This window comes from Urocitellus parryii, chromosome 4, assembly GCF_045843805.1.
Source record: "Urocitellus parryii isolate mUroPar1 chromosome 4, mUroPar1.hap1, whole genome shotgun sequence".
In the NCBI taxonomy this organism is placed as follows: Eukaryota; Metazoa; Chordata; class Mammalia; order Rodentia; family Sciuridae; genus Urocitellus; species Urocitellus parryii.
Genome location: NC_135534.1, coordinates 53,485,233 through 53,506,377, shown reverse-complemented (window position 1 = coordinate 53,506,377; position 21,145 = coordinate 53,485,233). Strand labels below are relative to the sequence as shown.

General features: G+C 36.8%; 1 protein-coding gene across 3 annotated transcripts in view; it reads right to left on the bottom strand.

Annotated features, from left to right (window-relative positions):
- Nucleotides 1-21,145, bottom strand: part of Sbf2 (SET binding factor 2) — a 426,980-nt gene that overhangs the window by 41,830 nt on the left and 364,005 nt on the right. The window contains exons 26-29 of one of the 3 annotated variants that reach the window (XM_077798180.1): nucleotides 14,632-14,827; nucleotides 7,286-7,482; nucleotides 4,319-4,459; nucleotides 3,351-3,446 (exon numbers count right to left, since the gene is read on the bottom strand). In XM_077798180.1, the coding sequence (XP_077654306.1) occupies nucleotides 3,351-3,446; nucleotides 4,319-4,459; nucleotides 7,286-7,482; nucleotides 14,632-14,827 (630 nt within the window). Of the gene's footprint in view, nucleotides 1-3,350; nucleotides 3,447-3,819; nucleotides 3,857-4,318; nucleotides 4,460-7,285; nucleotides 7,483-14,631; nucleotides 14,828-21,145 lie in introns of all 3 variants that reach the window. The other 2 variants (XM_077798182.1, XM_077798181.1) reach the window with 2 other exon arrangements.

The following is a 21,145-nucleotide window of genomic DNA, read 5'->3' as shown; positions in this document are numbered from 1 at the left end:
ATAAAAAACAAACTAAAAAACCCTCCAAAATATGAAGCACTTCTGGTCCTAAGCATTTGGGATTTGGGATAAAAGGTACTCGACCTGTACAGGTAGCAAATGAAGCAATAAGGGAACTGCAATCTTGAACCAACAGAGATACCAGGAACCTAAGAAGAAAGTAACTACTAAATTTTAAGCTCAAATTCGCTGAGAAAATAGTGATGGAGAGTATGAAGTTTTATCTTAAACTACAACAATGGGTCAGAAAATAGCCATTTATGGGGCTGGGGTTGATGCTCAGTGGTAGAATGTTTGCCTAGCACATGTGGGGCCCTGGGTTTGATCCTCAGCACTACATAAAATAAAATAAATGTATTGTGTCCAACTACAACTAAAAAAAATATTAAAAAAAGAAAAAAACCATTTATTACTATTATGATTGAAATATATTAAAGCACTAATCCCTAGCACCTCAGAATGTGACCTCATTTGGAAATAGGACTGCTGCAGATATCATTAATTAAGATGAGGTCATAATGAAGTAGGGTGGACCCTAATTCAATATGACTGGTATGCATATAAAAAGGGGAAATTTAGAGACATACACAAAGGCAGAAATCCCTGTGAAAATGAAGACATAGATTTAGGTGATGCTTCTAAAAGCCAAGGAATGTCAAATATTGCCTGCAAATGTTCAGAAGCTAGGAGACAGGCATGAGACAGATTCTCCTTCACTGTCCTCAGAAGGAACACCTGATGACACCTTGATCTTGGACTTCTAGCCTCCAGAATTGTGAAATGACATGTCACCTAATTTGTGGTACTTTGCTATGATAGCTGTAGGAAATTAATACAGTGACCTAAGAAAACTTAAAACAGGTGAAAGCTCTTCAGAAATCCTGAAATTACAGAAAGTTCTAATGATGTAGGTAAAAAAGTATCTAGTATGATTATTAGGAGATGTACATGATTTTCAAAAGGGAAAAAAAAGTAAACTTTGTAAGATTAAGAGTTTATATTTATCCTAAACCAAATCCAGAATAGATTATTAATGAACTCTCAAGTCATGCCAAAACAACCATAAATTTTTGTGATGCAGATAATATTTCAAAAGATTAACAGATCTTCAGTTAAATAGATTAGCAGAGTCTGGTGTGGCAGTGCCTGCCTATAATCCCAGCTCCTCAGGAGGCTGAAGCAGAAGGATTGCAAGTTTGAAGTCCAGCCTCCTCTGCTCAGCAATTTAGCAAGACCCTGTCTCAAGGAAAAAAAAAAAAAAAAAAAGAAAGAAAGAAAAAAGAAAAAAAAAAAGGTTGAGCTGGGGATATAGCTAAGTGGTGAGTGCTGGCCTGCCATGTACAAGGCCCTGGGTCCAATTAATTATTAGTACTGAGGAAAAAAAGAGAAGGTGGGGGAGGAAAAGATTACCAGAGAATTAGAAATACATGGATGGGCCAGGTAAATTTTAGTAGAAAGACTCATAGCCAATAAAGACCAACCTCTTTCTCCAGAGACTTATATTATTTTGCTATAGGCCTTTGTCCTTAGTCAACATTTCTTTTTAATATTTATTTTTTAGTTTTAGGTGGACATAATATCTTTATTTTATTTTTATGTGTTTGTTGCTGAGGATCAAACCCAGTGCCTCATGCGTGCTAGGTGAGCGCTCTACCACTTGAGCCCCAACCCCAACCCTAGTCAACATTTTTTTAAAGCAATAAATCACATGATAGCAGTGATCAAATCTATATATGAGAATGGGTTTGTAAAAACATTTAATATGCTAGTAGGCAGAGTTGGGATCCAAAAGTCTGGAGTAGTCACCAAAGATGATATTTTGTAGGTAGAGCAATAGTAACTTAGGGTCAAAGAGCAATCCTAAATGCCAGTATACTAAGAACAATAACACATGCAAAGCAGACACAGGGATTTCAAGTGCTATTAATCCCAACCTGGGTTAATCTTATGGGATTCTCCCCATAGTTAATGTAACTTTAGGTAGCAAGAACACTTACAGAGTTCTGTTTTGATTTTGTGGATAATCCACAGATGGATGAGGATGATGAATGGACTACATAATTTAAAGTTTTTAGAAAACAAGAGAAGAGTTTTTAAGTCTGAAGAGCTGATGTGATCAATTAGACTTGGTTTCTAATTTCAGAGTTCAGACCTCGGGTCAACCTGTAAGTTACATGGTAGATATTTAGATCAAATAAGAAAGAACTTTTTAACTAGAGTTGCTATCATAGGCAAAGGGCTATTTGGGGGAAAATGAGTTACCTATTATTGATGATTTTTAAGCAGAACCAAGTTCATCTAGTTAGTATGTTTTCAAGGAGATTAAGCATTATATGGGAATAAGAGGAAGAGTCTAAGATTGTATAACACCACTGTGAAGCAGGAGGACTTTATATTCAAGAAAACTGGCCTGGAATTTCTTCTGCAGAGTGAAAGAATCTCATGTGAGCTTCCAGAGACCAAAGTGAACCACTGTTTGGAGCTTAAAAGAGCCACTATTTTTTTTCTTCTATTTTTTCATGCTAATAGCTATAGCCTACGGGGAAAAAAAAAGAAAACACGATCTCATTGTATCTTATCCTCTCAACTAATATTCCAGAATACAGGAGTTCTTTGGAGGCATAGCTTTGGGTCTGGTATCACTTTTCCATATATGTTTATAATTCTGTGGTCAGTTGTTATGGCACAGATCTCAAATGTCCCCCAGGAGTTGAAAGCTTGGTTACCAACCTGGTGTGCTAATGGAAGATGGTAGACACTTTAGTGAGCCTAATGGAAAAAGGTAAGGTCACTGGGGCATGCCCGTGAAGGGACTATTGGGACCTCATTCCCTTTCTTTTGGTTTCCTGTTGCCACAAGGTGAGCAGTTTCCTCTACCATGCACTTCCACCATGATGTTCTGCCTTACCACAGCCCCAAAGGCAACAGGGCCGAGTGACCATGGACTAAAACCTCTGAAACTGTGAGCCAAAATAAATCTTCCCTCCTTAAAAGTTGTTTATTTCAGGTATTTTGTCACAGCAACAGAGAGCTGACTTCTCTACCCTATAAGCCTGGAGCATTCCCAGAGCTAATTCCCCACTTAGACATATTACCCTCAGCCCCTTATGCTCCCAGACTCTTCAATATGAAGACACCAGCAATGATTATGCATATTATCCCATGAGTCTAAACTCTTTTGTCATCATACTAACAGTAACAAATTTAATAAATTCTTAGTTTTTATTTAGAAGATAATTGAGAACCATTTGAACCATAATTAGTTGATTTTGAAAACTCTACTATCTAGAAAAATGTTTTCTGCTTTTAACCTTGTATCAGTGCTCAGTTATAAAATCAATCTTACTAACCTCCTTGAGAAAAGCTATTGGATGGGTTTACATCCAAATGTCCTGGCACTACCTGCTTAAGCACAGTGGACATTCTTGAAGTCCTCCTTTCAGTCCCTAAAGTCAGCCAAAAAGAAGAACAAAAACCATGTCGTTTGGGTTAACATTACTCAAATGACAAAATTTATCTTTATGTGTAGCATGTCTAATTGCTGCCAAACATTGTACTTTTTAAGTACCCAAAGCTTTATTAGAGATAACAAGGCAATGTTATTATTTCATCAAAGATAACACACATTTGCAAGATTACAGGGAATTAGGTTTGGCAAGTGCAATCAGAGAATTTAATGATAAATGAAGCAAGGCATGCATGGTGTTACTTTACAAGAAAAGCCACTTTCTGCTTATGTTGAGCTAATTCAAACAGCTGATTAAGCCAGAGACCAACTTCTCAAGTCACATGCTCCTGTGTCTAACACATTAGGGTTACCTCTACATGAACCCTTTGGGGTTCCATCACATGATGACTGAAACAGAATATTAGTACAAGTCTTAATGCCTTCATCCAAATATAGAGAAAACAAACTGTACTGCAAAATCATAAAAGGCTATGGAAATTTTGGGAATTTCAAACTTACACATAATTGCAATAAATACACATTTAATGAATTGATGTTCAATTTATACATTCAATCTCATAATGTTATAAAGTTTGGGTGAAGATTCTGGAATAAGAAGGGGTGACTTTATTTTCCCTATTCCCTTTCCTATACTATTTTAAAAAGGGAATAACAGAATCTCTAAATATGGTTACCATTTACAAAATATTAATAGTGATAATCTTGCATTCTAAATAAAAGACCCTCCAGGGTTAAAACTTTTAAGAGGTCATGTGGAAGGAACAGTGCAAGTAATTGAAGAAACTAACACTAGGAACAATCTGACCTTTCAAAGTAGTTATCAAAGAGAAAAGTATTAATGACTCTTACCTGGAGATAGGGCAAGTGCTGGCCTGACAGTAAGGGTGTTGTTGCCTCTGAGTTTCTGATGGACAGAAACTGCATTCAGTAATGCTTGCAAGTACTTTTCTTGTTCTATGCTACTGGAAGATTCTAAAGAGGAGGTAGGAGCTATACAAGGAAAAGATATTGGATAAAACAAACTGTCTCTATGTTAATAAAACAAGCTTCTACATATATTTGCTTATACTTTCTCTACATAGTCTTGTGTTACCACACCCAAATATAGAAACCAGCCCCACTTAATGCCCCAATCAATTAAATGGCTAATCCCATGATTATGGTTTCACCACACCTACTTTTCAATTGCTTCATCATCCTCCCAGACAGAGCCCAGGTATGGAAAACCAGCAGAGGGCTATCCTTCTAAGCACTGGTGTAGCTTCTCATTACCCAAGTAACTCAAAATGAAGATTCACAAACAACATTTCCTTGATAATCTCCTTCAACATCCTGTTCATGCTATTTTTTGGGAGCAGAGGACAGAGTGGATTTCCTTGGCATCCCAGAATGGGCAGAAGCAGGAATTTCCTAATACCACAGCTTTATTCCAACTTTGCCATGCAGGTCTAACAGGGTATATAAGGTTGCAAGGGCTTAAGGGAAGAGTGGAGGAAAATGGAGAGAAGATAAGAGCAACTAACAGATTCCCTGGTCTTTTCAAAAGGGAAAGCTGGGAATAGTGGTGTACACCTGTAATCTTAGTTACTCGAGAGGCTGAGACTCTGGACTGCAAGTTTGAGGTCAGCCTGGGCAACTTAGTGAGACCCTGTCTCAAAAAAGTAAGGGGTTGAGGATGTAGCTCAGTGGTAGAGTACTTGCCTACCATCTATGAGGCCCTGAGCTCAATCCCTAGTTCTGCAAAAATAAATAAATACAAAATAAAGTAAATTTAAAAATGGGGTGTGGGGAGGCAAAAATATACACAGATTAAAAACAACTATGAGAACAAATTTGAGTTAGAGGGAATATGAACCTGGTTTATGTGGCGCTAAACAGAATCAATGAAATTGGCTCAGTCACTTATTCACGAATTTTCTTTATAACCTGTACAGAAAATAATTGACATTCTAAACCAACTCTGATGCTATGATTATACTTTTTTTTAAACACATGCCTTTATTTTATTTATTTTTATGTGGTGCTGAGGGTCGAACCAAGTCCCTCACATGTGTTAGGCAAGTGTTCCATTATAAGCTACAACTCCAGCCCCCATGGTTGTACTTTGTACATTCTAATATGACAACAAGGATATGACACATTGTCATTTTAAGTACCATGAAAAAAAAAAACACTGCCATTTAAACTATACTATTTATTTCTCATTACATCCATTCTAAGATGTATCCCAATTTCAAATACATTAAAATGTGAGCAAATGTGTGAATTCAGTAAATTAATATTAAAAAAATCAAACCAGGGGCTGGGACTGTGGCTCAGTGGTACAGCACTTGCCTAGCACATGCAAGGCCCTGGGTTTGATCCTCAGCACCACATAAAAATAAATAAAATAAAGCTATTTTGTCCAACTACAACTAAAAAATAAATATTAAAAAAAGAAATCAAACCAGATGTGGTGGTCCACTCCTTTAATCCCAGCTGAGGGTGGCAAGTTTGAGGCCAGCCTCAGCAATTTAGTGACACTGTGTCTCAAAATAAAAAATAAAAAAGTACTGGAGATATAGCTCTGTGGTAGAGTATCCCTGGGTTCAATTCCTAGTACCAAAACCAAACTAAAACAAAACCCCCCCAAAACCTGTGGAATAAGCCTCATTGTTTTTTTCAACTACAAGCTTAGTGAGATGGTCACCAGTATTCCTGAAATGATACTTTATGTAACTTACATATGCTTATTTTCTATTATACCTACTATGTGGCTTGGGAAGATTCCTTAGAGCAGAAATTGGTACAAGTCAACTGCCTTTTTATATCTGTGCTGAGACTGTAAGCCTGGCTGAATATAGCATTATGTGTATGTTGACCTCAGTCAACCAAATAAATGATCAAGGATACACTGGCCAACTTTTAGGAAGGAAAAGGATAATAAAGGAGAAACTGCAAAAAGCACATGGTTCTATCTGCTCAACCATAGATTTTGAATTTATTTCATTTCCAAAGGGGGGAAGAATGCTGTCATCCCCAATTGGATCTGATATCTTAGTGGCCCATGGTTTACCTTATTGAACATCTATTATGAGGCAGAAGCTGAGTAAAGTAAGCCAAATGTAACTCTGACTTTAGACACAGTACTCACAATATTATCCCCAAAAGGGACAGCAGCATGTATTTCTCTAGTTTTCTAAAAAAAGCTCTAAGAGCTCCTAAGGCAGCATTTTGGTTGTTAGATTGCTACTGCTGCTGTTTTGCTTTTTTTTTTTTTTTTTTTTTTTTGTGTGTGTGTGTTGTAGGGATAGATAGGAAATCTCATATCACCTAGGTCAGAATCTCTACTTGCCTCTGAAGCTGTTAAATATATTTGGATGCTTCTCAGCAGAAAGGAAAACTGTTGATAGGATCTAGTTTGTATTAGTGGATGCTCTGGTTTGCTGGAATGAAAATAGCCTATAATTAGACTTTACTATACTAATTTTCATTAAAATCAAAGGTAAGCCAGATATATTAAGATGTCAAATTCAAGATGGAGCCCACACTGCCAGATACGATTCTTACTGTGGCTGTATGAGTGGGAGAGCTGATGGGAGACAGGCTTGATGAAAGGGAATGGCTGGCATTTGCAGGTCTTCACTTTTCTACTTTTCTTTTTTTGAGAAAGCTAAGTTGCCCAGGCTGGCCCCCTAACTCCAGTGATCTTTTTGCCTCTGCCCCCAAGTAGCTGGGACTATAGGTATACACTGCCACACCCAGATTTTTTAACAGCTTATTTTTAGGAATACATTTAGTAAAAGGGTCAAAATTGTGCTCTAGAGAGATGCTTACCGGCCTGCGGGGAGTTCTGAGATTTGAAAAGACCAACAACTCCCTTCCCATGGAATCCTCCAGATCGGAGGAGCAGAGTACCACTTCTTGAGTTCTTCCAACATACAACAGGCAGGCGATTGTGTCGATAGCAGCGGGCTACTCTTGGTAAACTACTGTCCTGTACAGCTTGAGGTACAACTAAAAGGCCAGGATAGCTTTAGGGATTTGGAAGGGAGAAAGGGAGTGTTTGGGTTGGAGAGGAAGAAAGAAATGGGTGGGGGGAGACAGAAGATATAAGAGTATGAATAGCATACTAGCACAGTAATTTTTTAAGATTCAAAAACACACTGGTTGAAGGGGTAAGACATATTTTAAACATGAAACTTCATTTCAACTCTTTGATTCTTCAGGGCTGAGAAGAAAATATGAAAACAGCTAACTCATTCACCCTCACCCACCAGTCTGTAGTTTTTCTTTTCTTTCTTTCTTTTTTTTTTTTAAATGAGCCTCTTACAATGATAGTGCAGACTTTTGTGAATAACCTAAGTTTAGAAAATAAAAATATTCAAAACTTTACAAAGCTCTTGACATATCATATTTCATACATTTGATTCAAACGGATTATGAACTCCCATTTGAACAACTAATAAAAATAAATAAATAAAATAAAAAAGCAAAAAAAAAGAAAATAAAAATATTATATAATATTTATTCTGTTCCATGTACAGCCAGAGGAAGGAGAAGTTGTGCTCCATTTGTCTACAGTGTGTCAAAATGCATTCTATTGTCATGTATAACTAATTAGAACAAAAGAAAAGATTTCTAAGAATAAAAAGTGATATACACATATGGTAAAAAAAGACTAAGGAAATTTTATATATAGTATTTGAAAAGTTTAAAATTTCAGGGTTTTTTTCTATTCTCATATACCAGGGTTAATATTTTGTAGTAATGTGAATATAAAATACATGGGTCTGTCTTTTTATTTTTAAAAAACCATGTGAAAAGATATTTTACTTATACGCAACTTGGAAAAATGATTTCCATCCCTTTATTTGACATTCCTATGGTTTTGAAAAAGAATTTGTACTTCACAACAACAAAAATTACATAATATTTAAAAGGTTTCTATGGAGCTGAATATTTCCCTATCCTCATACACTACTTTTCCTCAACTTGAAATAAAAATTGTAAGATTAGTGAATTAATGTCAACTTTATGTGAATGACAAGTCAAATTATCAACAACTTACAGATCACTGAAATGACAACAGAGAACAAAGCACACCAATAATTAGACTGCCTGAGATGGTGAAATGATTAAAAATCAAAACTAAATGATTTTTATGAGAATGAAATGTTCAAACATCACAATGAGTTTAAATATTTTATTAACATTACATGTTGATATGTACTTTAAAAAGATGAGCTCATAAAGTTGTAGGATATGATGTTGTGGAAATAAAAAAAATGTAAGAATACCTTGTTTTACAGATTAGTAAGTGTAAGAAGATAAGCAGGCTTCAGAGCCATTTCTTTATTTAGAAATAGTACACTAAAGGGATTTTATACATTCACAACCACTAATCTAGCATCTTTTATTTATTTATTTATTTGGTGATTTTTTTGTGGCGGTAAAATATAACTACATAAAATTCACCATGTTATCCTTTTTTTAAAGTGTACAAATCAGTAGTATAAAGTATATTCACACTGTTGTATGACCACCACCAATATCATTCCTAAAAATTTTAATTATTTAGCTTGATATAATCCAGTTTACCGTCATGAAAATAACAGCCTTCAACTACTTTAGTGAATGCCAAATTAAAACTTACCCCACCTTTTAAAAGCCTAGCACTCCTAAGTACTCTGGTATTCTAGGAAGTTGTAACCTGTATTTTATTCATACCAAAAACTGTTGAGAAGACTATGCTGTTGACACCATTAATCATTCAGGAGGACTGAAAAAGCACTTCCATTATTAGAACTCTTTATTTCTAGTACCACTTTAATGTCTGTTCTCCCCTAACTTGCTTCTATATACCATGATAATGTATGTTAGGTAAAGGGAGTAATGTGTAATGGCTGCCTCAGTAACAGAGACAGAACAAGCACACTCCTTCACTCCTTGCCTCCTGTAGTAGGGTTGTCCATTCCTTCCACTGGACCTGAGTACCACAGACCATGCTGTGCTACATATAGGATCCAAGGCTCTCCTGCTCCCACACATGCTGGAGTGACAGCTTGAGAGCTCCTGGTGCTGGGGCAAAGAGTGGTAAGACTGAAGACCACTAGAGGTACTCTTAGTAACAGTCTCATTTAGTAATGAAATATACCAATTACCCTGCTACCACTCTATCAAACTTCCCCTAGAGCCTTCAGATGTAGGCTCAAGAGTAATAAGACTCACGGGATAGACTGGGCTTCAAAAGCTGCCGTGGAAATTTTTAAAACAAGGAATAGCTCACATGAACGGTTAACGAACGGTTAACACAAAAATGAAACTCATGCCACTACCACCTATGTCAAAAAATGAACCATTATCAGCATCTAAGAAGACCCCCTGTGTTTCATCCCAATCACTGTTTCTCTTCCTTAAAGATTACCTTTCCTGATTGCTAACAATATGGATAGATTTGGTCCATTTCTGAATTCCAGATAAAAGAAATCAATGGAATTTGTTCTCTTGTTCTGGCTTCTTTTGCTTAATATTGTGAAATCCACCCATATTACTATATAAAGATATAGTTTATTCATTTTCATTCCTGTATAGTATATTACTATTTATTTTTCTGTCCTTATGTTGATTTTTGTGCAGTTTGTGAAAATATATTGATTTTGTTAAGAATAATGTTGCAGGGGCTGGGGGTGTAGCTCAGTGGTAGAGCGCATACTTATGCATGAGGCCTTGAGTTCAATTCACAGCAACAAACCCCACAAAAACCCCAACCAAAAACCCCAGAAACCACTCCCTCCAAACATGTAGTAATAATAACAATAACATTGCCATGAACATTCTTATAGACATCTGTTAGGAGCACATGTGTATTTCTGTTACAAATTCTACTCTATCTAAGAGAGAATTTTTGGGTAATAGGTTATGAACATATTAAGTAGCTGCTTCAATGTTTAGTAGATGCTACCAGGTAACTTTCTGAAGTTGTTTACCCAATTTACAGTCCCAACAGTAATAAGTGAGAGTCTAATTGCTCAATATCTTTACTAGCACTGTGTATTGTCAGTCTTAAATTTTGGCCATTTTGGCAGGTTTATATAGTTATAGAATTTTTGGGTAATAGGTTATGAACATATTAAGTAGCTGCTTCAATGTTTAGTAGATGCTACCAGGTAACTTTCTGAAGTTGTTTACCCAATTTACAGTCCCAACAGTAATAAGTGAGAGTCTAATTGCTCAATATCTTTACTAGCACTGTGTATTGTCAGTCTTAAATTTTGGCCATTTTGGCAGGTTTATATAGTTATCTCACTGGGATATTAATTTTTAGTTATCTGAAGATTAGTAAGTTGAGTGTCTTTTCAGATACTATTTTTTTACTACCAAAATATTCTCTTTTGTGTTTGTTCAAGTCTCCTGACATTTTTATTGCCTTTTATTCTTAGAATTCTTATTCTTAGAATCACCTTTTAATCTAGTGTACAACACTCCTTAACTTATCAATTCTTTATGGATAATGCTTTTCCTGTCCTAAGGCATCTTTCTATACCTCAAGGTCATAAAGATATTCTTCTATCTTTTAGGACTTTTTAATTTACTTTTATTTATTTATTTATTTTTATACCAGGGATTGAACTCAGGGGCACTTAACCACTGAGACACATCCCCAGCCCTTTTTATTTTGAGACAGTCTTGCTAAGCTGCTTAGGGACTAGCTAAATTGCTGAGGCTGGCTTTGAACTTGCAATACTCTTGCCTCAACCTCCTGAGCCTCTAGGATTACTGGTGTGTGCCACTGCACCCAGCCAGGAACTTTTAATTTTTTACATGCAGATCTACAGGTTAATGGGGATTGATTTTGTTTACATTATAAGCTTGGGATAAAGATTAATCCATATCTATATCTGTATCTCCAGCACCATATATTGACAACTTTCCATTCACTGCTCTTAAGTGCAACTTTTACCCTAAACCAAGACAAATCTTGGGCTGTTGCTATATTCCTTCTTTTTTTTTTTTTTTTTTTTTTTTTTAAAGAGAGAGTGAGAGAGAGAGGGGGACAGAGAGAGAGAGAGAGAGAGAGAGAGAGAGAGAGAATTTTAACATTTATTTATCTTTTCTTAGTTCTTGGCGGACACTACATCTTTGTATGTGGTGCTGAGGATCGAACCCGGGCCGCACGCACGCCAGGCGAGCGCGCTACCGCTTGAGCCACATCCCCAGCCCTATATTCCTTCTTTTGTTCCACTGGTCTGTTTGTCCATCCTTGTGCTAACTGCCTACTATCTTAATTACTGAAGCTTTACAAAAAGTCTTGATATACTGTAGTACTATACTGTAAGGCTATCCTTACTACTCCTGGCCTTCTGCATTCTTACATAACTCTTAGAATCACCTTTTCAATTTCCAAAAATCTTTTGCTAGGATTCTAATTGTGATTTCATTGGATCTATAGACCAATTTTAGGAGAACTTACAATTATGAAAATTTTGAATATTTGAATCTAAAACATGAAATATCTATTTATTTAGAGCTGTAATGATCCTCAATATTATTGTGAGTGTTCCATATAGAGGTGTTGCACATCTTTCATTGGATTTATTCCTAAACATTTGATGCTTCTTAGTGCAACTGTAAATAGTATCAGTAAACAGCATCATTAAAATATCAAATAGCATCATCTTAAAATTTCATTTTTCAATGGTTTGGTTTGGATATATACATGACTACTAGAATGACTTTATACCAGTAACCTACTTTACCTGTAGATTCCTTCAGATTTTCTACATGTACATTCGGATCTCCTGTGATTAATGACAACTTTATTTTTTCTCTTCAACCTTTATCCTTTTATCATTTATTTTTCTAGTTCTTTTTTCACTCGCCAGGACCTCAAATGCAACACTGAATAGAAGTGGTGATAGAGAGCATCCTTGTCATCTGATCTCAGAGGAAAAGCTTTTTACCATTAAGTAAGTTTTGCTATTAGGTTTATAAGACAGATTAAGGAGCTATCCCTTTATGTCTGATTTTATTCAGTTCTTTTTAAAAAATCATAAGTGTATATTACATTTTATAAAATGTTTTCCTATATATAAAACCTTATTACATATTTTTTCTTTTTAATTTTGTTAAAGTACCAAATACAGTCAGATACACTGACTGATCTGCCTCTTTATCTCCTTCTCCCTTGACTTTTCTTGCTAGGGAGAAACCCAGGCCCTTGTGCATGGCAGGCAACCACTCTACTATTGAGTCACACCTCCAGGCTCACTTTCTTTTTATTTATTGGTTATTTTTAGTTAGATATGACAGTAGAATTCATTTTTACATAATTATAAAAGCATGGAATGTATCTTGTTCTAATTTAGTCCTCAGCATCTCTCCTTCCTCTCCTCTCACCCCACCCATTGCTCCCTTCCCTCTACTCTACTGATCTTTCTGAGGCTTACTTTCAATGTTAAGCCAATTCTGTATTTCTGTAAAGAAATAAACTCTTCTTAGTCTTAATGAATTTCTGTGTGTGAAATGAATCTTTTGTTAATCTTTTTTATTCCTAGTAATGCTTTATACTTTAAAGTAAAGCTTTATACTTTGATGTTTGCATGATAATAGCTTTTATTAAAGGTTTTATGTTTCTTTAATGTAAATATTGAAGTATTTAAATATTTACAATTATTGATATAAATTCACCATCTTACTACCTGTATTCTGTTTGTCCTATGTTTCCTTTTCTTTCCTTTCATGCATTCTTATGATTTATGTGTTATTCTATTTCATTCTAACAATTTGATAGATATATATTTTACACTACCAAAAATGTTTTTATAACAGGTCTTCTAATAAATTGTCTATTAAGATTTTACTTTGCTTCTGACAGACTAAAATAATAAATAAAATCTCTTTTCTCACTGGTGAGCATAATCCTGATAGCAAGCTTCCCAATCATCAGGACATCACATCCTGACAACACTACTAATACCTATCTACAAAGAGAAATAAGAATCTCAGAAAAATTGCTGCATATTTAGTCCCAACTTTTTAGTACTTCATGCAAAATGTTTTTTTGTCCACAATCTCAAATTATATTCTCAATTAGTTTCTCAATTGTCACACTGGTATTTGTACATTTAAGTTGCCATTTAAAATGACATACCTATAGTTCTTTTGGAGCAGCAGGGCTGAAACTAATAGTAACATGAAGACAATTTTCTAAAATATGTACAAGGCTTAAAATTTACAAAGTGGCTTTGAAGCTATTTAATCCAAGCAGGAATATATACATACATAAAAGAAAACGACTTACCAGGAGATGAAAGTGACTGAACTTGTAAAATGGTGGAATATAGTTTTAGAAAATATATATTTACAAATAGTAAAGAATGAAACAGAGCCTAACATTTGAAAAGCAGCAAGAGGCAACAAGAATAGAAAAAAAGTGTTCATTTATATTATTAATATAATTTAATAAATATTCTAATTAGACAGCATACAAAAGCTGTGCCTACACCTGGGTTAGCAAATTACAGACTGTGGGCCAAAGCCAGTCATATCCACTCATTCTTTAATGTCGCTTCTGTTGCAGAGCTAAGGGGCTGCAATAAGAGACTTTATAGTTCAAAACCTGAAATTATTTTATCTGTCCTTTTACAGAAAAGGTTTTGGGATCCTAGGCTTGTAGCAGACTTCACTTTAGTTTGCTCATGTGTCTGAGCACATCCTTTTCTTTCTTCATGTTATATTTTTTTAAAAAATATTTTTATTAGTTTTTGATGGACCTTTATTTTATTTTTTTATTTACAGGTGGTGCTGAGAATCAAACCCAGTGCCTCACACGTGCTAGGCAAGTGCTCTACCACTGAGCCACAACCCCAGCCCCTTGCTTCATGTTATCTTTGTGCATGCTAGGAAAAAAACAAACTGAGAAGAGAGACATAAAGGATATCCATAGAGGAGATAAACACATCGTCTTTCACTGTCTGACCTAGCACAGCACTTTTTGGTGATACACGTATTTTAAGAATACCAATGATATGCTTTTTCATTCTGCATAAAAAGTATCTCTAAAATATTTATATCTCTTTTCTGGCACTTTTATTTATCTCTGATTACAGATGTAAACAGCCCATTGATGACTCAAACAGGAAGAAAGGAAAGGTTTCTTTTTGGAGCCCACTGATACTTACCTCCGGCACAGTGAATACATCCTGTTGGAGGCAGTGATTCGGAAATACTCCGGTTTTGATCGGGAGGAGCTGCCACTTATGGTTCCCAAACCTAAACGCTGATAGTCTCTGAAACAAGCTTTTTCCACCAACTGTTCCATTGTAGACTTCTCCGAAGCCTTCAAGGTACTTGTAGGGAGTTCACTATCATCTGAAACTATAATGGCAACAACAGGGTTTGAAGAAATAATTAACTCAAATTAAAAAATTCTAAATTTATTATTAAAATTTTTTTTTTTTGTACTTGGGATTGAACCAGTGGTGCTTAACTGAGCCACATCTTCAGCCCTTTTTTGTATTTTATTTTGAGACAGGGTCTCACTGAGTTGCTTAGGGCCTCACTAAGTTGCTGAGGCTGGCTTTGAACTCACAATCCTCCTGCCTCAGCCTCCCAAATTGCTGCCACTGCACTCAGCTAGGATTCAAAACTTAATTTTGAAAAGAATCTTTAAATTAGAGCTTAGGTATTATGTATATCATAAATTAAACCATGTAACTTCTATGAGGAATTATAAATAAACATGAATTAAAATAGCAGTGTACAGTAAGGAAACGAATACTAGTAATTCAGTTAACTAGAAAATGTCAGAGGAATCATAGCATTTAAGTAATTTCTAAAAATAATAATTCTGAATTAATTGCCAGTATTTTTCTATTTTTAATCAATCTTCTCATTAATGCCAAACTGCAGTGATTTCTATATATGACTATAAAAATACCCAAATGTTGTCAGAAGTTAACTGTCATGTCAGTAAGTTTATCTTTAGTAGGAAAGATCATTTCCTAAATTCATCATTTGGGTTTCAGTTTACTTTTCAGAGCATAAATTTTATTAGAAATTTCTAGAGTAAGCAGAAGCTCACTAGAGGGAAGAACCTTTTTTTCCCCCTTAGAGTGGTATAAAGAAGTTATAGTTCTTTTCTGAAAATTTTTTTTTATTTTGTTGGATGATGTGGTGTACATGAAAAACTCCCTCACAGTTTTGCAATCATGGTTACAGACCTCTTTACGATTTTAGATGTGAAAGAATTTACTCAATAATCAAGTATGTTAAGGGAGGATTAAAAACAAAAGATATTCCGAACTGATACTGTATGTTCTAAAAAAAAAAAAAGAAAGAAAGAAAGAAAGAAAAGATAAAAATCCATGTTAATAACTATCCTACTTTACTTTTCTGTTTGTTTTTAAAGGGAGAGATGTCAAATAAAACTATTGAAGGTTATGGAAATATACTCAAAGTACCAGTGTGTAAAGAAAAGAGATGGCTTTCTTCCATTAAAATTAAAAAAAAAAAAAAGATGAAAACCAACAGCTACCCCATGCAAAAATCAGACTTTGTGTTTCAATCTGTGAACTTTGCAATGGAAGATAATCAAGTGCTAGTTTTATGTTGACCTTTAATTTTCAGAGGAGCAAAGAGCATTACATAATTTGTTTTTTTCATGGAATCATTATCATAGAATAATACTTCTTTGTTTATTTGTTTGTTTTTTGAGACAGGGTCTTACTATATTGCCTAAGTTGACCTTGAACTCCTGGGCTGAACCATCCTCCTGTCTTGGTCTCCTCAATGTTTGGGACTATAGGTGCAAAACCATTGTGCCCAGTTAACAGAATGTTTTTTGTTCCATGAAATCATAAAATCTTTGAATTAGAAAAGTCATCAGGATGGGCAACAGTAATTTTTTATGGATTTACATATGACTGTGAGAAGGCCAGGGTTCCATCAAATGGTCACTTCAGTAACAAAATAATGGATCTTTACATTGCCCTCAGAGGAAGAACATAAGCACACCTTCTCATATAGGAAGGGCATGCATTCAGAAACAAAACTACATAAGTTCTTTATCCCAGTAAATTGAAATGAAGACCTTTTAGCTAGAGCTCTCCCTAAAGACAAGGCTTCTTTTAAAATGTTGTCGTTACTGTTACAGGTAGTAGTTATTGTATAATCACTAAGTGGATCTAAAATTTTGATAGGAAAATCATGTAATGACATCCCTCCCACATTAGATCAGATTCTTTGTAGTATTAATTCCATAGTATATAGATATTGGGTTACACAGGAAAAAAAATCAGTCAATATGATATTTGGCTACTGGCTTTCTTCGGTTTTCCCAACTAAGCATTATATTGGCTACCTCAACTATATTTTTTAAAAATATTTTTTATCTATTTTATTTTTAAATTTTTATTTATATGTGGTGCTGAGGATCAAACCCAGGGCCTAGCATGTTCGAGGCAAGCGCTCTACCACTGAGTCCCAGCCCCAGCCTGTGAATTCTTTTAAATATTTAGCAGATATTTTTTATTATCACCTAAGAATTCCTTCATCTTAGGTCTCCCTTTTGATTAAGAGGACTCACAAATATTTTTATCAAAAGCCCAATCTTTAACTTTGAATATTCAATATCTTTACTTCCTTATTCTTATTATGTTAGAATAAAGTACAGTGGAGTACCCTGTACCCAAATTTTCTATGCAGTGGAGTTTCCTTCTAACTCCTTTTTATAAGACCCACATGAAAATGTCAATGTATAAATTTAGTAAAGAAGTATAATTTAATAAAATATTATCTAAATAACAGAATATGAGGAAAATGATTACATTTTTTTCAGTTCTGATAACTTGGTATTTTCAGTCTTCTCATAAGATCTAGATTTTTGTACATCAAAGGTTAAGTGCACGAGTTTCAAGATGGCGGACCTGAGGGAGGCAGCATTCTGTGTTGCTCTGTGATCCAGATCTCACCTACTCGGAATACTGCATCTCTGAGAATGTTAGAGGACCCCTATACAGCTACTCTCTGCAGAAATCACGTTGTGACCCTGCGCAGGACTCTGAGGCCTCAGTATTCGAGCAGGACCCAAAGCCCGAAGTTCCTGTTCATGCAAGACTCAACGACTCGCCTCAGCAGAATCACCTATCAACACATCTGAAGATCACCAAGACTTCGCTCTGCTCCCACGAAGGTCACTCACCTGCTACCTACCCACAGTACAATGCCATCACCCAGCTCCCCCCAACCTCACCAGACACCCCAGTGCTGAAAGCAGACGATTGCCATCTTGGCTCATCATTCTGGCCATATTAGGTGGGGGCAGTTCCAAGATTGGATCTCCAGGGGCCAGTGGATTTTTGCATAAATCACCATGGCTGCGACTACCCGCGCAGAAATCAGAGCTCTGAGCTTGAGTAACTCGTCTCCAGACTCCGGACCCAAAGCCCACAGTTCTTAGCTCACAAGCAGCTAAGCAGAAACACCTATCAGCACCTCTGCAGAACTCCAGACTGTGCGCCACTCCCACACCGGTCACTCGGCTGCTACCTACCCACAGCACAAAGTCATGGCTCAGCTCCCCCTACATCACCAGACACCCCGGCAGTGGAAGCAGACCAACTCCATCTTGGAAAACCTTCCTCACCATTTTGTGGTGGGCATGGCTATCAGATCAGATCATCATTTGAGCAGGTTAAGTATTGTTGATATTAGTCTGTTAACATTGTCCTTTCCCACAAAGGAGAGATCTTGGAACCCTACAAGAGCATTACAAATCTATAAGGTAAAAACAATAACACACCAGATCCACAGAGCTGGAAAGGAAGACACATGAGCAACATGAAAAGACAAGGGAAGAAAGTACCGCAAACAAATCAAGACAACACATCATTAGAAGAATTGGAAGCTATCGCAGAAAAAAATGACAGAGAAAGATTTCAAAATATACATGGTTAAAATGTTTTGGGATCTCAAAGAAGACATAAGAGAACAAATACAGGCAGTGAAAGATCACTTTAACAATGAGCTATACCAACAAATCCAAGATGTAAAAGATCATCTCAACAGGGAGATAGAGGTTATACAAAAAACCCAAACAGAAATCCTTGAAATGAAAGAAATAATAAACCAAATTAAAAATGAAATGTATCACAGAGAAGACCACATAGAAGATAGGACATCAGACAATGAAGATCAAGTAAATAATCTTGAAAAGAACATAGACCCACACAGTGCAAATGATAAGAAACGACTTCCCTCCGTGCCTGCAAGTTAGGCGGAACTCTGACCACCGGCACATCAGCCCCAGCGGCCTGCTGAGGGGCAGGCCTGCCCCCTCCCCCCATGCTTGCAAGGTAGGTGGAACTCTGACCACGGGCAGATTAGGCCCAGCGGCCTGCTGAGGGGTGGTGCCGCCCCCTCCCTCTGTGCCTGCAAGTTAGGCGGAACTCTGACCACCGGCACATCAGGCCCAGCGGCCTGCTGAGGGACGGAGCCACCCCCTCCCCCCGCACCTGCGAGGTAGGCAGACCTGCGTCCCACCGGCAGGTCAGGCCCAGCAACCTGCAGAGTGACAGAGCTGCCCCACGCGCCTGCAGGGTAGGTGGACCTGTGACCCACCAGCAGAACAGGTCCAGTGGCCTGCTGAGGGGCAGGCTCACCCCCTCCCCCAGTGCATGCAAGGTAGGCAGAACTGTGACCACCGGCAGATCAGGCCCAGCGGCCCGCTGAGGGGCGGAGCCGCCCCCTTCCCCCGCACCTGCAAGGTAGGCGGACCTGCGACCCACTGGCAGGTCAGGCTCAGCAACCTGCGGAGAGACAGAGCTGCCCCACGTGCCTGCATGGTAGGCGGACCTGCGACCGACCGGCAGAGCAGACCTAGCGGACTGCCAGTGTGGTAGACAGATCACCCCAACTGGAGGAGGATCACAGCCACTACCTGCCCTGCAAGGGAGTTTTTTCAACTATACAAGAGCAATATAAATAAATAGAGGGAAAATTTAAAAAACACAACAGTTTCACCAAGCAGAAAGTAACGCGAGCAGTATGAAAAGACAAGGAAAGAAAGGACCACAAGCAATGCAGGTCAACTCAACTCTAGAAGAGGTAATAGCTGCAACAGATGGAATGTCAGACAAAGAATTCAGGATATACATGCTTCAGATGATCTGGAGTCTCAAGGAAGACATGAGACAGCAAAATCAGACCCTGATTCCGAAACCAGACAAAGACACTTCAAAGAAAGAAAACTACAGACCAATATCTCTAATGAACCTAGATGCAAAAATCCTCAATAAAATTCTGGCGAATCGGATACAAAAACATATCAAAAAAATTGTGCACCATGATCAAGTAGGATTCATCCCTGGTATGCAAGGCTGGTTCAATATATGGAAATCAATAAACGTTATTCACCACATCAATAGACTTAAAAATAAGAACCATATGATCATCTCGATAGATGCGTAAAAAGCATTCGACAAAGTACAGCATCCCTTTATGTTCAAAACTCTCGAAAAACTAGGGATAACAGGAGCATACCTCAACATTGTAAAAGCAATCTATGCTAAGCATCAGGCTAGCATCATTCTGAATGGAGAAAAATTGAAGGCATTCCCTCTAAAATCTGGAACAAGACAGGGATGCCCTCTCTGACCACTTCTGTTCAACATAGTTCTCGAAACACTGGCCAGAGCAATTAGACAGACGAAAGAAATTAAAGGCATAAAAATAGGAAAAGAAGAACTTAAATTATCACTATTTGCAGATGACATGATTCTATACCTAGCAGAACCAAAAGGGTCTACAAAGAAACTATTAGAGCTAATAAATGAATTCAGCAAAGTGGCAGGATATAAAATCAATACGCATGAATCAAAGGCATTCCTGTATATTAGCGACAAATCCTCTGAAATGGAAATGAGGACAACCACTCCATTCACAATATCCTCAAAAAAAAAAAAAAAAAAACAAAATACTTGGGAATCAACCTAACAAAAGAGGTGAAAGACTTATTCAATGAAAACTACAGAACCCTAAAGAGAGATATTGAAGACCTTAGAAGATGGAAAAATATACCCTGTTCATGGATAGAACTAACATCATCAAAATGGCGATATTACCAAAAGTTCTCTATAAGTTCAATGCAATGCCAATCAAAATCCCAACAGCATTTCTTGTAGAAATAGATAAAACAATCATGAAATTCATATGGAAAAATAAAAGACCCAGAATAGCAAAAAGAATGCTAAGCAGGAAGTGTGAATCAGGCGGGATAGCGATACCAGACTTCAAACTATACTATAGAGCAATAGTATCAAAAACAGCATGGTACTGGTACCAAAACAGGCGGGTGGACCAATGGTACAGAATAGAGGACACAGAAACCAATCCACAAAATTACAACTATCTTATATTTGATAAAGAGGCTAAAAGCATGCAATGGAGGAAGGATAGCATCTTCAACAAATGGTGCTGGGAAAACTGGAAATCCATATGCAACAAAATGAAATTGAATCCCTTTCTCTCACCATGCACAAAAGTTAACTCAAAATGGATCAAGGAGCTTGATATTAAATCAGAGACGCGGCATCTGATAGAAGAAAAAGTTGGCTATGATCTACATACTGTGGGGTCGGGCTCCAAATTCCTCAATAGGACACCCATAGCGCAAGAGTTAACAACTAGAATCAACAA